At 43.7% G+C, this 12,611-nt stretch overlaps 1 protein-coding gene and 1 long non-coding RNA gene across 11 annotated transcripts in view; one reads left to right on the forward strand and one right to left on the reverse strand.

Moving 5' to 3' along the window:
• The window catches only part of CDK14 (cyclin dependent kinase 14), a 575,914-nt gene that overhangs the window by 157,757 nt on the left and 405,546 nt on the right, over nt 1-12,611 (reverse strand). For all 10 annotated transcript variants that reach the window (XM_082692298.1, XM_082692296.1, XM_082692295.1 and 7 more), the window contains one exon: nt 1,611-1,674. In XM_082692298.1, coding sequence (XP_082548424.1) covers nt 1,611-1,674 — 64 coding nt within the window. The remainder of the gene's footprint in view (nt 1-1,610; nt 1,675-12,611) is intronic.
• Nucleotides 6,722-8,008, forward strand: LOC309844923. Its single transcript, XR_014300964.1, has 3 exons — nt 6,722-6,777; nt 6,889-6,972; nt 7,508-8,008. It is a non-coding gene; the product is annotated as an uncharacterized lncRNA (long non-coding RNA).

A 12,611-nucleotide genomic window follows, 5' to 3' on the forward strand; every position in this document is an offset into this window, starting at 1 on the left:
TATAAATGATAACTGTTTTAAACATTCAGTAGATTCAGAGCAACAAATATTTATTGAACACCAAAATACAAACTATGCACAGTCCCTGATCTCATGAAGTTCCCAATCTGTTAGCTTAACTTGCACTACAACACAGTACTTTCCAGAACACATTTGATAAATGCTTCTGTATGTTGTTGATGGAGGTTAATTCTGTTCACACCAAAATAAACATATGACTCCATATTTTCTGGTGCAGAACCTTGGCAGGCCAAATGACTGTCTTAATTATTCCTCTCTGCATCTAACTTTATTTATTCAAAATCTTTTCGTAGTCTCCTCTACTTTATTTTCCCAAGACCGCAGATTTTAGTTACTAACATGGGGAAGCTAACCTTCTCTCAGAGCCCACATTGGAGCATCTACAAACAACTGTGTTCCCAGACTCCATTAGGAACAGCTGGAGCAGTGAGAGGGCACTTACTGCTTGGTTAAAAAAAGAAGAAAAAAATCCATCTTAAATTGTTAGGTTTTTATAGTCTTCCAGAACATAGAAGTTACTTAAAATTTTCAGTAAAAGTACAAAGAGTCCTTAGTGCAGCACAAGAAGACAGAAAAACTCTCATCACACTGTACACTTTCAGAAGAAAAATACTGAGAATAAAAATAGTTTCTCAACTCAGTCATTCTTTGGGATTGATAATTTATTCCTGATGGTGCCCCAGAAGAGGGGAAGAGGAGCAAGAGAATAAACTTGGCTTCCATAACAGAAATTATTCATAGCTCTTTTCCCCTCATTAAATAATGGACTATGAGATCTTCCATAAAATCCCTTTCAGTAATTTTACGGTGGGTCTGCACTTTATAATCCATGTTTTGTAACAGGGAAAAAGAAAAAAAAAAACCAAGAGAATTATTTTACAATAACTCACTCCATTGACTTTTATTAAATTTCCAATTCCAAACCTTTCATCTTTCCTATAAAAATTAAATTACCACATTTCAGATCCTTTCTCTAAGTGTAATTATTAAAACTGAAAGTTTCTTGACTGCCATCTACTGGCGAAGGAAAAAAGTGGCAACTTATTTTAAAAGTGGTCTGCATTTTCTCTCAGATTTTCCAGTTTAGAGGTTTAAGTATTTCACATTAAAAAAGACCGCATGCTGTACGACAGGCATGCAGAACATTTTACATATTAAAACTCAAGTTAGTGGACTACATATCACTAGTTTTTAAAAAATAAATCAAAATGTCAAGTTTTCGTTTTTACAAGGTAATACTTTTCCTAGTAGTGTTTCAAGAAGTCACACAGGCAGATCACAGTACCCCGGTGGAAATTCTGTTTTGTAGACACGGATGCCAGCCTAACCAATGAGGATACAGCTACGTTATTAGCCAGTTAACTCAAATGAGATACATGTGGTGAAAATCTCTCATAAGGAATGTCATTAATTCTATCTTTACAGACAAATAAATTGTAAAAACAAAGGACAACTCCACTAATAGGCAGAATATACAAGAGCAAGTAACCAAAATTTTTCTCAGTATAATACAGAAGCTTGAAGGGAAAATGTGTATATTCACTCTGCATATTGGAAGCACGTAGTCATTTGCAATTAATGAAACATACCTGGCTTAAAATGTGGTAAAGAATGAACTCCAGGCCACGTGTCCTCATTTGGTGTTCCAAGAACCTAGTGGAGAGCAGGAAATTGTGGAAACAGACTTGTTATTTCCAAAGCACTCAAAATTCTCCAGTGTAGAAAACAGTACACTGCATATGATGAAACTCTGAATTTTTTTTTCCATGATCGTGTGCCAGGGATTTTATTTCAATAAAAACAAACCCCATACTAAAAGCTAAAGAGCCACCCAAGATGAATGTCTGCGTTTTACCAAATGCAGCGGAATGCAGGCAGTGAGATCTGCTGCATTTTGTCAACTACAAACTTAGCAAGCAGGCTTAGGACTCCAACGGTCAGCTGTCATCTCCATGGAACTGAATCAAGTATATGTGTGTCCCTCGTGATTCCTGCATGACTTTTTGTCCTGTACTCCAGCATCAGATGTCTCATCGCTTAGCAGTTCTCCAAATTCTGTCATTTCGCCCCCGCGTCCTCTCTCTCAGCATCACGATGTCTCGAAGAGGCAGGACAGGCAGCTGGGGAAGCTCATTCTCAATTAGCCACACTGCTCATTTCAGGTAACAACTTCATGTAGGTTAGAATTGCTTCATCCCCCCCCCCCCCATACTGTCCTCACTCTACACTCTCCCCTTTTGTTATCCACATTTTCACCTTCTTCCCCATTTCTTTTTCTACCACCCCGGTGTCTGATTGCAGAAATTAAAGGGCAACTGCAGCTCACACAGAACTAGGTTCGCCCCATGCGAACATCTAGGCCCACCACAGGCTGCTGTTATGGTCCACGGTCACGGGAGATCACCAGTTGAGAACACTGGCACTGGAGGGCCAAGAGCCCAGACCCCGGAAACAGACTCTGTGGGTTCAAATCCTTTCTCCCACACTTACTAGTCATGTGACCATGGGCAAGAAAATAACCTCAGTGAGCTTCCTCAATGAACTGAGCTTTTAGTTCCCGACTTTGTAAACTGGGGGTGCTAACAGCACCCACCTCACTTGTGGTGACAACACTACCTGGCAGGAGTAAGCACTGGGTATTAGATACTATTCAAAATACCCCTTGAAAACAGGCTCAGGTCAGGGCGGCGCTGGCCATGCGGGAGAATCTGGTGCCCCCCGCTGTACGTAACTCAAACTGCGATGGACCAACATGCACAGTCCAAGGGGTGAGGAAGGGCAAGAGATAAAGTCAGAAACTTGGCAAAAGAGAAGGAATCGCGGATATCACGGGTGGGAATTCAGCACATTCACTCTATCCAAGCATTAGCAGGTACTGCTATGCAATAAGGAAATGCAGAACTTGGAGTATTTGTGTGTTTATTTACTAGGGAGATGGGGCATCCTATCAGAGTGGCAAACGCAGTGAGTGCTTCCCTCACTGCTTCTTACTCTGGGGAGTTGGGATTAAACATGTATTACGTTCCTCACTGGGTTCTGGGATGAGATAATATAATTCTTTTCAACTGTAACCAATGAATTTTGCAAACACAATCACTCATAACAGTAATAAGCACATCTACACATCTACACAAGCACATCTACGGATAGGCTGGGTGGGAGGTGGGCAGGCAGGCGAGAGGGCTGGGGAAGGGGGCTGTAAGACAGGATAGGAGACTGAGACACTGTCTGACATGAGCTCCTGCAGTAACAGTGTCTGCAAAAGGCATTTCCCCCTTTCTTTCATGAACTCCGATGATTCTTTCAAGACTGGGAGACAGCCATTCTTGCGGGCAGTGTGCAGAGCTCACCTGAGGAAAGCGCTCCCCTTTGAGTTTCCACTAAAATCTGCATGAAGGACGTGAGGGACTTTACCAACTAAAGGGAAGAACTTACGGCTCAAAATCACAACTTGATCACAATCAATCACTTCTGACACACACCCTCTAAAGATTTTATAAACCACAGAAAGTCCAGCCAGAATGTGAATCTCGTCCTCTCCCTCCCAGTAAAGGTCATTACCCTGACTGTACACGTCTCTACAATGTTTGTGTGAGTAAAACTTTTTCACAGGCACTAACCCCATTCATACCCAGGGTTCCATTTCAAATTGATTATCAAAGATTATGGCTGTTTCATAAAAGTCACCTGCAAAGTGAAAATGTGTATGTCTTTTTTTGAGCTATTGTAGCACTGACCGATGGGACCACACCACAGATTCTCCTGCCTACAATTCCTGGGCCATTTGCACAAGAAATACGATGTGGGCAGAAAGTTGGCAAAGGGAAAGAAGTATTCAAAATCAGTCTTTCTTCCTGTGAAAGCCTTTTTGGGAAGTCAGTCTGGGTTAAACGCATGGTTAGAGATGACAGGCTACTTGTGCCTGGCAGAAAGTGGATGTGTTTGCAAAATCTGATGGCAGATTTTTGTTTCTATTAGTTAACTAAGACATTCCACTTTTAGGGACACTTCTAGTTAGAAAAAGAGGTATTCTCTAAAAGTAAAATTTAATCTTTTGTAAATACAACAGAGCCGAAGAAAATAGCACCTCCAGCCTTCCAAATGTGGTCCTGCATCTATAAATAGGCAGGTTGATAACATTTGAGGCAGCTTCCAGTCTTAAAGTGACAGAAAGGCTGTGATATGTTAAAACGTCTTCTACAAGGTCAACTCAAGAAGCTTCACTTGACGCCTGTGGCCGGCGGGTATGTCTCCCTGTTCCTTTATTGGTCCCTGTCTTCACCAGGCTAACATTTATTGTGCTCATCACAGAAGACATAAGGATGAGACTGGGGCTTGGCCTAGAGGTGCTCCCCCTCTGTGGGGAGAGAGAGCTGGGAGCCCAAAGTGGGGGTGTATCTGAGGCTCCCTGGGGCGGGTGGGGGCAGCTGCATGGGAGAGGGATCACTGAGTAACCTTTAGCCAAGTACAGAAAAGGGGTGTGGGGGTGGATAGTGACAGCAGAGAACTCTGGTTATAAGTAAGGGCTATGTCAAAATACTTTCAGGTCTCCAAATTCTCCCGCTGCTTATGCCTCAATGCCTTCTCACAGTGGTTTCCTCTCTTGGAAAGCCCTGCCCACGACTGGCCAGGTTAACTCCTTTTTTTCTAGCTTCAGCTCATGAACTACCCTTTCCAGAAAGACTTTCTGACCCAAGGTACGTGCTGTGATCCTTATAATCTCTGAGGGCTTTGTACAGGATTCTTACAGGACCTACCCACGGCCATACAGTCGTTAGATTACTGGTCTGTCTCCGCACTGCACCACAGACCTTCGAGTAGAGACTGCGGTGTTTGTATCTTCAGATCCCTGGTGCCTGCTCTGTGCCTGACACCAAATATGCACTCAGTACAAGCTGCCTGAACGAGCGAATGGAGCGTGTGGGTTACAGCATGAAGTCTGGTGTCACTGGATTGCTGGCTGGGTTATGGAAGGGGAGGCGAGGGCCACAGAATGAATAAATGGGAACTACATTTTATCTCTGTCTCAGGTTTTCTCAGACTGTAGGTCCCATGACTGGGGGACTATAAATTTCACAGAGACTGCTGACATCAGCATTTTTCTAAAGATGAAAATAACAGGTAATGTCAGAAGGTAACATACGTGTTGAAGATGAATGTTGTTTTATGAAACTTTTATTCACATTATATCTGTGTGTGTATATGTATATGGGTGCTTTATGAGTCATGGGGTAAAATGTATTTCTTGGGGTGCCTGGGGTGGCTCAGTCAGTTTAAGCATCTGCCTTCAGTTCAGGTCATGATCTGGCTCTCTGCTCCGTGGGGAGGCCTCTTCTCCCTCTCTCTCTGCCCCTCCCCTCTAACTCTGGCACATACATGTGCTTTCTCTCTCTCTCAAATAAAATCTTAAAAAAAATAAAATATTTCTTACTACTAAGGGCCATTTTACAGGAAATAAGTTATTAGCTAAAAATCAAGAATGTAGGTTAAAGCAAGTTTGGGGGCTGAGGGCAAGGAGTTTAATTCTAGATCTGCTGAATGGCAGAAAGGCCCAGATCAAGATAGGGGGCGTGTAAAGAGCAGCTGGAAATACAGATATAGATCTCAGGAGAAAGATTAACATGGAGAAAAACATTTGGAACTCTTTAGCATATTAATGGTAAAAGAAAGCCAATGCCCAAAACAAGCTACAAAATGGTCTTACTTCCCTATACTCCTGCATACACAGTTCCCAGAAGGGTGTCTCTCTTATTTCCGGGACTTTAACTTCTGTTAAGACAAATAAGGGATAACCTCACCTTCTCAGTAGAGGTATACACTGCCTGACCCTGATAAACTAGGATTTAACGACACCAAACCTACTCTTCTGGGCTCATCTCCGCACTGACGGCTACGGCATGGATCCCACCCATCGTATCAGCCCCTGTGATGAGCAGAGGACACTGAGGAGAACAGGGTCTCTCTGCTGAAACATCGACTTTACAAGAAACAGCACAAAAGAAGACTCTAAACTTCTAAAACTCGGAGCTCAAGAACTAGTGGTTGTCAGTAATATTTACTTTCCATTCCAAGTGATTAACAGTTCCACGCATTCTCGCATTTCCCTGTCAGGTCCCAGGGCTGCTAAAGGCCAGTCCGTAGGCTTTTCCGGAAGAATGCCCACGGTTTAAACAGAGCAAGGGCTGCTGACAGTTTTCCTGGGTCAAAGGGTCAGAGGAGTCCCTCACCGAGACTCCAGCCTATCAAATGCAGATAAGACCAGCTCGCACGGGTGTGGACTAAAGCAGTGATGAGGAACGCGCTGGGTTCCCACTTCAGGTTTTTCAGTTTTATGAGATGGGCATCCTGGGGCAGTGTAGGTGATTTCAACCTCACTTAGCAATGAGTCCAAGAAAATGGAAGACCAAATAAGTTTGATGCTTTTTAAACTGAAACCTCAAAGTCCACACATATAACACGTATCTGTAAAATAATGACTGCTTCATAGCTATATCACTTTTGGAAGATTCTTTATGATTCATCAGCACAAAGTCCTAAAAGCAGCTTGTGAAGAAGCTCGGCAGAACTGGGCTTGGCTGTCACACTGCGCAGAAACAGGGGCTACAGAGTTCAAAGATGAGCCGCAGAAAAGCAGAACTTCCTAATTCTCGCCCTGCCTGTCTGAGCTCTATCTAGGAAAACAGTTCTCCAGTGGGTGGAGCCGGAATTCAAAACCGGGTTGGTTTGACTAGAAAGACTGTGCTCCTAAGAGCTGTGGTGAGTGCTGTGAACTGTGTATGACTGATGAATCACAGACCTGTACCCTGAAACAAATAATACATTATATGTTAATTTTTTTTTTTTAAAGTTGCACTATCTTGTTCACAGGAGGATCAGAAAGAGCAGCAGTGGGACTTGGATGGCGTTAAACGATTCACAGCCAATTGACCAGACTCCAGAAGGAAGTTTTGTGTATGAGGGATTTTTTTCATTCTTCGCCCTCTACCAGTCTAATGCACACATGCGTGTATACACACACACACACTGCACACATTACTACGTACGAACTTATTCACCCTTTTCATCATAGAAAAATGTCTTACATTCTCAGATGACACAATAGAAAAGATGTCTAATATTCTGATGGCCAAGCCAGACTTAAAGAATATTTAATCAGGTAGGAGCAACTGGCTGAACCCAACACAGAGAAACCTAACAGCAATAAACTTGAAGTCTAGGACTTCGGTTCTAATAATTGTTTGAGGTGGAGAGGACTGCCAGGGAATCAAGGGCTCGCAGTGTTCAGCAGAGTACAAATTCTATGAGACCACGCAGAGGAAATGAAAGGAGATTGGGGCAGGCTGATTTTAAGATAGTCCTGTATATCCCTGCCTGCTGGTGTTTACACTCCTCCCCCCCCCTCCGACTGCGTGGAACCAGTGACTTGCTTTTAACCAACAAAATACGGCAAAAGTGACAAGATGTCACTTCTGTGATCATATTATAGGGGATGCCAACTCTCATCCTGCTGGGAGACTCTCTCCCTTGCTGGCCCTGAGGAAGCAAGCGGTCATACTACAAAGACCATAAGACAGGAAATTGGAGGGGGCTTCAGCCAACAGCCAGCCAAACTTAAGGCTCTCAGTTAACAGCTTGCAAGGAGCTGAATGTTGTCAGCAACCGCACGATATTGGAAGCAGATCCTTCCCCAGGCCAACCTCATGTAAGATGGAAGTCCAACTGAACACCTTGACTGCAACCCTGGGAGAACCCGAAGCAGAGCACCAGTGAAGCTATGCCTGGATACCTCACCCACTGGCACTCTAAGATCATAAACGTGTGTTAAGAGGCTACGTCTGTGGGGCACCTGGGTGGCTCAGTTGGTTAAATGTCTGCCTTGGGCTCAGGTCACCATCCTGGGGTGCTGGGATTCAGCCCCACTTCGGGCTCCCTGCTCAGTGGGGTGTCTGCTTCTCCCTCTGCCCCCTCTTTGTTGCTTGTGCTCTCCCTCTCTCTCAAATAAACAGATAAAAATCTTTTTTAAAAAAGATGCTAGGATTGGGGTAATTCTGTTACACAGCTATAACCAAATAATGCAGATTAAATCACTGGGTCGTACCAGTCAGAGCACATCCGGATTGCTGTGCTAGTACCAGGCGCTGCCTGTGAGAGGGATGAAAATAAAGAACACAGTCTTCTAGGGGATGTATCCGGAAAGGGGATGGTGGGCCCACGTCTCATGAGGTGGACTGGAAATGTCTGCCCTTGGTGAGAAAGAAATGGTTTGGGACATTGCCTCGAATAGATGAAGCACTGCAATGTCAGTGAGGGACTGAGTTACGCTTTGCTGAGTCAGATGGAAAGCAAGGGCCAATGGGTTAAGATATTAATATACAACAAAGAAGGGCATTCTAATGACAAGGACTGTATAAACTGAAACGGCAGCCTTATGGAGTTTAATCATAGCTAAGAGATGGACGGCACCACATTTTGCATTCAGATATTACACGGGTCGAATTCTGCCTCCACTGACACAAGGGTCATCTGTAGTAAAATTCTGACATAATACTGCAACTGAGAGTTTGTATGACAGAACAAAGTCCTGCATTTGCATCTACTTTTGCTTATATTTGACCATCTTTATAACTTACTGGATAGATAAGGAGATAGATAAGGAGAAGTGCGGTGATAAGGAAAGGGTATGATTCGATGAAGGAGGGTAGAGAAGATATGGATGAAAGTTTTCTTTCCCTAATTTCTATCCAAAGTATGTATCAATATTAATTACTTTGCAGGCAACCAGCACAATCAATGGCTGATATCAGAATCTTTTCTGGTAGTATAAGCAAATGTAGGCATGTATGTGGTACGCATATACATGTATATTATGTGTGTGTGTGTATATGTATATACACCACACACACACACACACACACACACACAGTTCCTCTCTTCCTTCATTCTCAAGGCTTTACCCACAGTGCCACGGATAAAAGAGTTAGTGTTTGAACTGTTTATTTTTGGCAATGGCCAATGGCATACACGTTGCATATGGGATTAGAAAAGCAGCTTTAAGCTGCTGTGATTCCAGGTTAGTTATGTCTCAGAGGCCAGAACCAGCAGTGAGATTCTGCAGAGCAGTGACCTTTACTGAGAAGGGCCAGCAGGGGGAGCCACTACACTGAGAAAATGAAAAGCTGCCTGGGGCTTCAGAAAGGTGCTTGAATATTTAATCAGGGGCTCAACTGCTGGATTAAAAGAGATGGTGCTTCCAAAATACTGTGGAGAGTTTTCAGCAGGGTAAGGGTTCAGATGGGAAGGAATCGAAATAAAGGACTGTTCTTTGAGTTCTACTTAAAGTGAATTCAATCCACCTGCTAGAAGGTAAAGGTCTGGCTTAGTGGCAATGCAGCATATGGGAATCATCTGGTAGGCATTAAAAAAAACCCAAAAGGGGCACCTGGGTGGCTCAGTTGGTTAAGCAGCTGCCTTCGGCTCAGGTCATGATCCCAGCGTCCTGGGATCGAGTCCCACATTGGGCTCCTTGCTCAGCGGGGAGCCTGCTTCTCCCTCTGTCTCTGCCTACCACTCTGTCTGCCTATGCTCGCTCTCTCTCCGTTTCTCTCTCTGACAAATAAATAAAATCTTAAAAAAAAAAAAACCCAAAACCCAAAAAACCCCAACAGGTTAAAAAACACACTAGGGACTGGGACCCACCCCAGTGATTTGGATTTAACTGGTCGGAGCTGCAGCCTAGGTATGTGGAATTTTCTAAAGCTCTCCCAGTGATTCTAATGTCAGCAAAGGCTGGGACTGATGGGCCCGACCTAACCAGGCGATCTCTCAGAGGTCCCCAGTTTAGTTAGATGGTTTGCAATTTTTTCAAAAGTCTTTGGCCTGGATCCAAAGGACCACAAAGAGCAGATAAGCGCACAAAACAAGCAGCTGGCTGTTAAGAGAAATCAGAGGGTAACTAAAGAATAAACCTGAAACTACTCCAGAAAATGCTCTTCACTGGCAAATTCTGCACCAAGAACAACAGCTCATTTAAAGCATGCTTCCCTCCAATAAAATATTCATTTTTCCCCTCCCCCCTGTCTCCGATTGTTTCTCTCCCCTGTCTCCTTAAACTCTGACTCCCTCATGGATTTCAGTCTCATCTCAATGGCTTTTCTTTTCTTTTCACGGAGCTGTGTTGCTGTGTCACAGCTCGGCCTGTCAGTCCCCACCGCGCAGGGAGCCCGAGGGTGGAGGCCACGGAGGCCAGAGCGGGGCGATGTTGCCAAGCAGATGCCACAAAACGAGGCTGCCTGAAGCAGCGGCACGAAATGCGGGGAAAGGAGCTCAGGGAGAGGAGGGACCTGGAGGCAGGAGCACCAGATGCTGGAGCCTCGCTACTCAGAACGTGGTGCAGGAACTCGCAGCATCAGCACCACCTCCAGGAGGCCGCTTGGGCTTCACTCCCGAGCTGACGCACCAGAATCTGTAACTCAACAAGGACCGCAGGTGATTCGTATCAACACTGAAGTGTGAGAAACGCTGCTTTAAAGAACACATTCTAATTGGAGTTTTCAACCTGACAAGCACAGGCTGTAGAGAGGAAATTCTGGTCACAGGTACCTTCATGTAGAGCACTTAGGTAAGACTATTTGTTCAAGCAGCATTTGGGAAGGGTAGGGTCGGTGGGTGAGGTGTGGGCAGTTTCCAGTTCAGTGGTGCGGGCACCTCGTATCAGGAGCTACCAAAGTGACAATGATTGCATGAGACTGGCTTAGCGTTCTACGCCTCCAAGCTCATTCTCCACACGGCTCTCCTATCTTCACATGAACAGCCCCAGAGCCTAGGTGTTTCTTATGGCAAGAGATTTCAAATCATTCTGGAAACAGGCAAAAAACAACAGACCACTGATGCTCTTAACTTCAGCTGCAAGTTGAAGGCCAGTGAAATTTCTAGGATACAGACACAGACACATACCCCAGGCCCAAAATAATCACCATTTTTTTTTTTGTCTCAAATAAAAGTGGTTTTCCTAGTCACTGAGCATCACCTGTGTGCAAAGCAATGTGCTATCGGGAGACACAAAGAGGCAAACTATAACTTTTGCCTTCAAAAATGCAGTATTTCAAATATCCATTTTAATTACATTAAAATGAAAAATGACAAAGCTACTGAACTGATCTGTAACACTGTGAAACTTTGCATCCTCAAGGATGTTTCAGAAGATTACATTTCGGGGCACCTGGGTGGCTCAGAGGGTTAAAGCCTCTGCCTTCAGCTCAGGTCATGATCCCAGGATCCTGGGATCGAGTCCTGCATTGGGCTCTCTGTTCAGCAGGGGAGCCTGCTTCTCTCTCTCTTTCTCTCTCTCTCTATCTGCCTCTCTGCCTACTTGTGATCTCTGCCCGTCAAATAAATAAATAAATAAATAAATAAATAAATAAATAAATAAAATGTTTAAAAAAAAAAGATTACATTTCCTTCAAGTACATGTGAATGAGAATGTATTCGTTTCCTATCAGTGCTGTAACAAATAATCACAACCTTGCTGACTTAAAACATCAGAACTTTAATTCTCTTAAAGTTCTGGAGTCAGCACTGGAAATCGTTTTCACTGGGATGAAATCTACGGCGTGACCCTGCCTTCCAGGCTTTAGAGGGGAGCCCATTTCTTGCCTCTCCCAGCTTCCGGAGGCTAAGGGGGTTCCCTTGGTTTGTGGCTGAATCACTACAATTTCTGCCTCCACCCCTACACTGACTTCCCCTCTTCTGTATCACACCTCCTCTCTTACAAAGATGCTGAGACTGCATTTAGGGCCCATCTGGATAATCCAGGATAATCTCCCCTATTTCAAGATCCTTAACTTAATCCCATCTGTAAAAACCTATTTTCCAAATAAGGTAAAATTACAGGTCTGAGATTTGGGGTCTAATATTTTTAGGTGTTCCTTAGCTTACTACAGAGTAAAATTACCATTTACAAAATACTCTTTATACATGATTCTCAAAATGGATATTTTATACATCTAAAACATGAAGTAAACAGAAAAAGCTATGGGAACACATCCACTTGCAGTAATAATAAGCTCACCAAAGCCACTATACTGCTTGCAATTCCACACTTATTATTTCATGAGTTGCGATCAACCCAATAAAATAGGACAACATTAGTGACTTCGCAGATGAGAAAACTATATTGCAAAGAAGGGAGTTTTGGCCAGGTGCCCTAGGAGAGAAAAAGAGAACCAGGACACAACCTGGATTTATGTCTGGCGCCCTTCCCACCCCATCACTCAGATGCCAGCACTTTATTAATAGGACTGTTAATTCATCTCAGTTGACTAGTAAAGCAATTAAAGTCTGCAAGATCAGCAAAGACGGACAGACTGAAGCTGAGCGGTCAGCCGAGCAACCCCACTAGCTAAGGGCTGCTGTGCCTCTATTGACCTACTGGGCATACTTAGATGGGTTTCAAAGTCAAAGCTACCCCCACATAGCTATTTACTAAGAAAGCTGATTTTGTCATTCATTCTTACTCCAACTTGACAAATGTAATAGTCAAGAGGATGAATTTAATTTTTTTTTTCTTTCTTTAAACCCAGTGCACAGAATTT

This window comes from Mustela nivalis (genome assembly GCF_964662115.1).
Source record: "Mustela nivalis genome assembly, chromosome: 12".
Taxonomy (NCBI): domain Eukaryota; kingdom Metazoa; phylum Chordata; class Mammalia; order Carnivora; family Mustelidae; genus Mustela; species Mustela nivalis.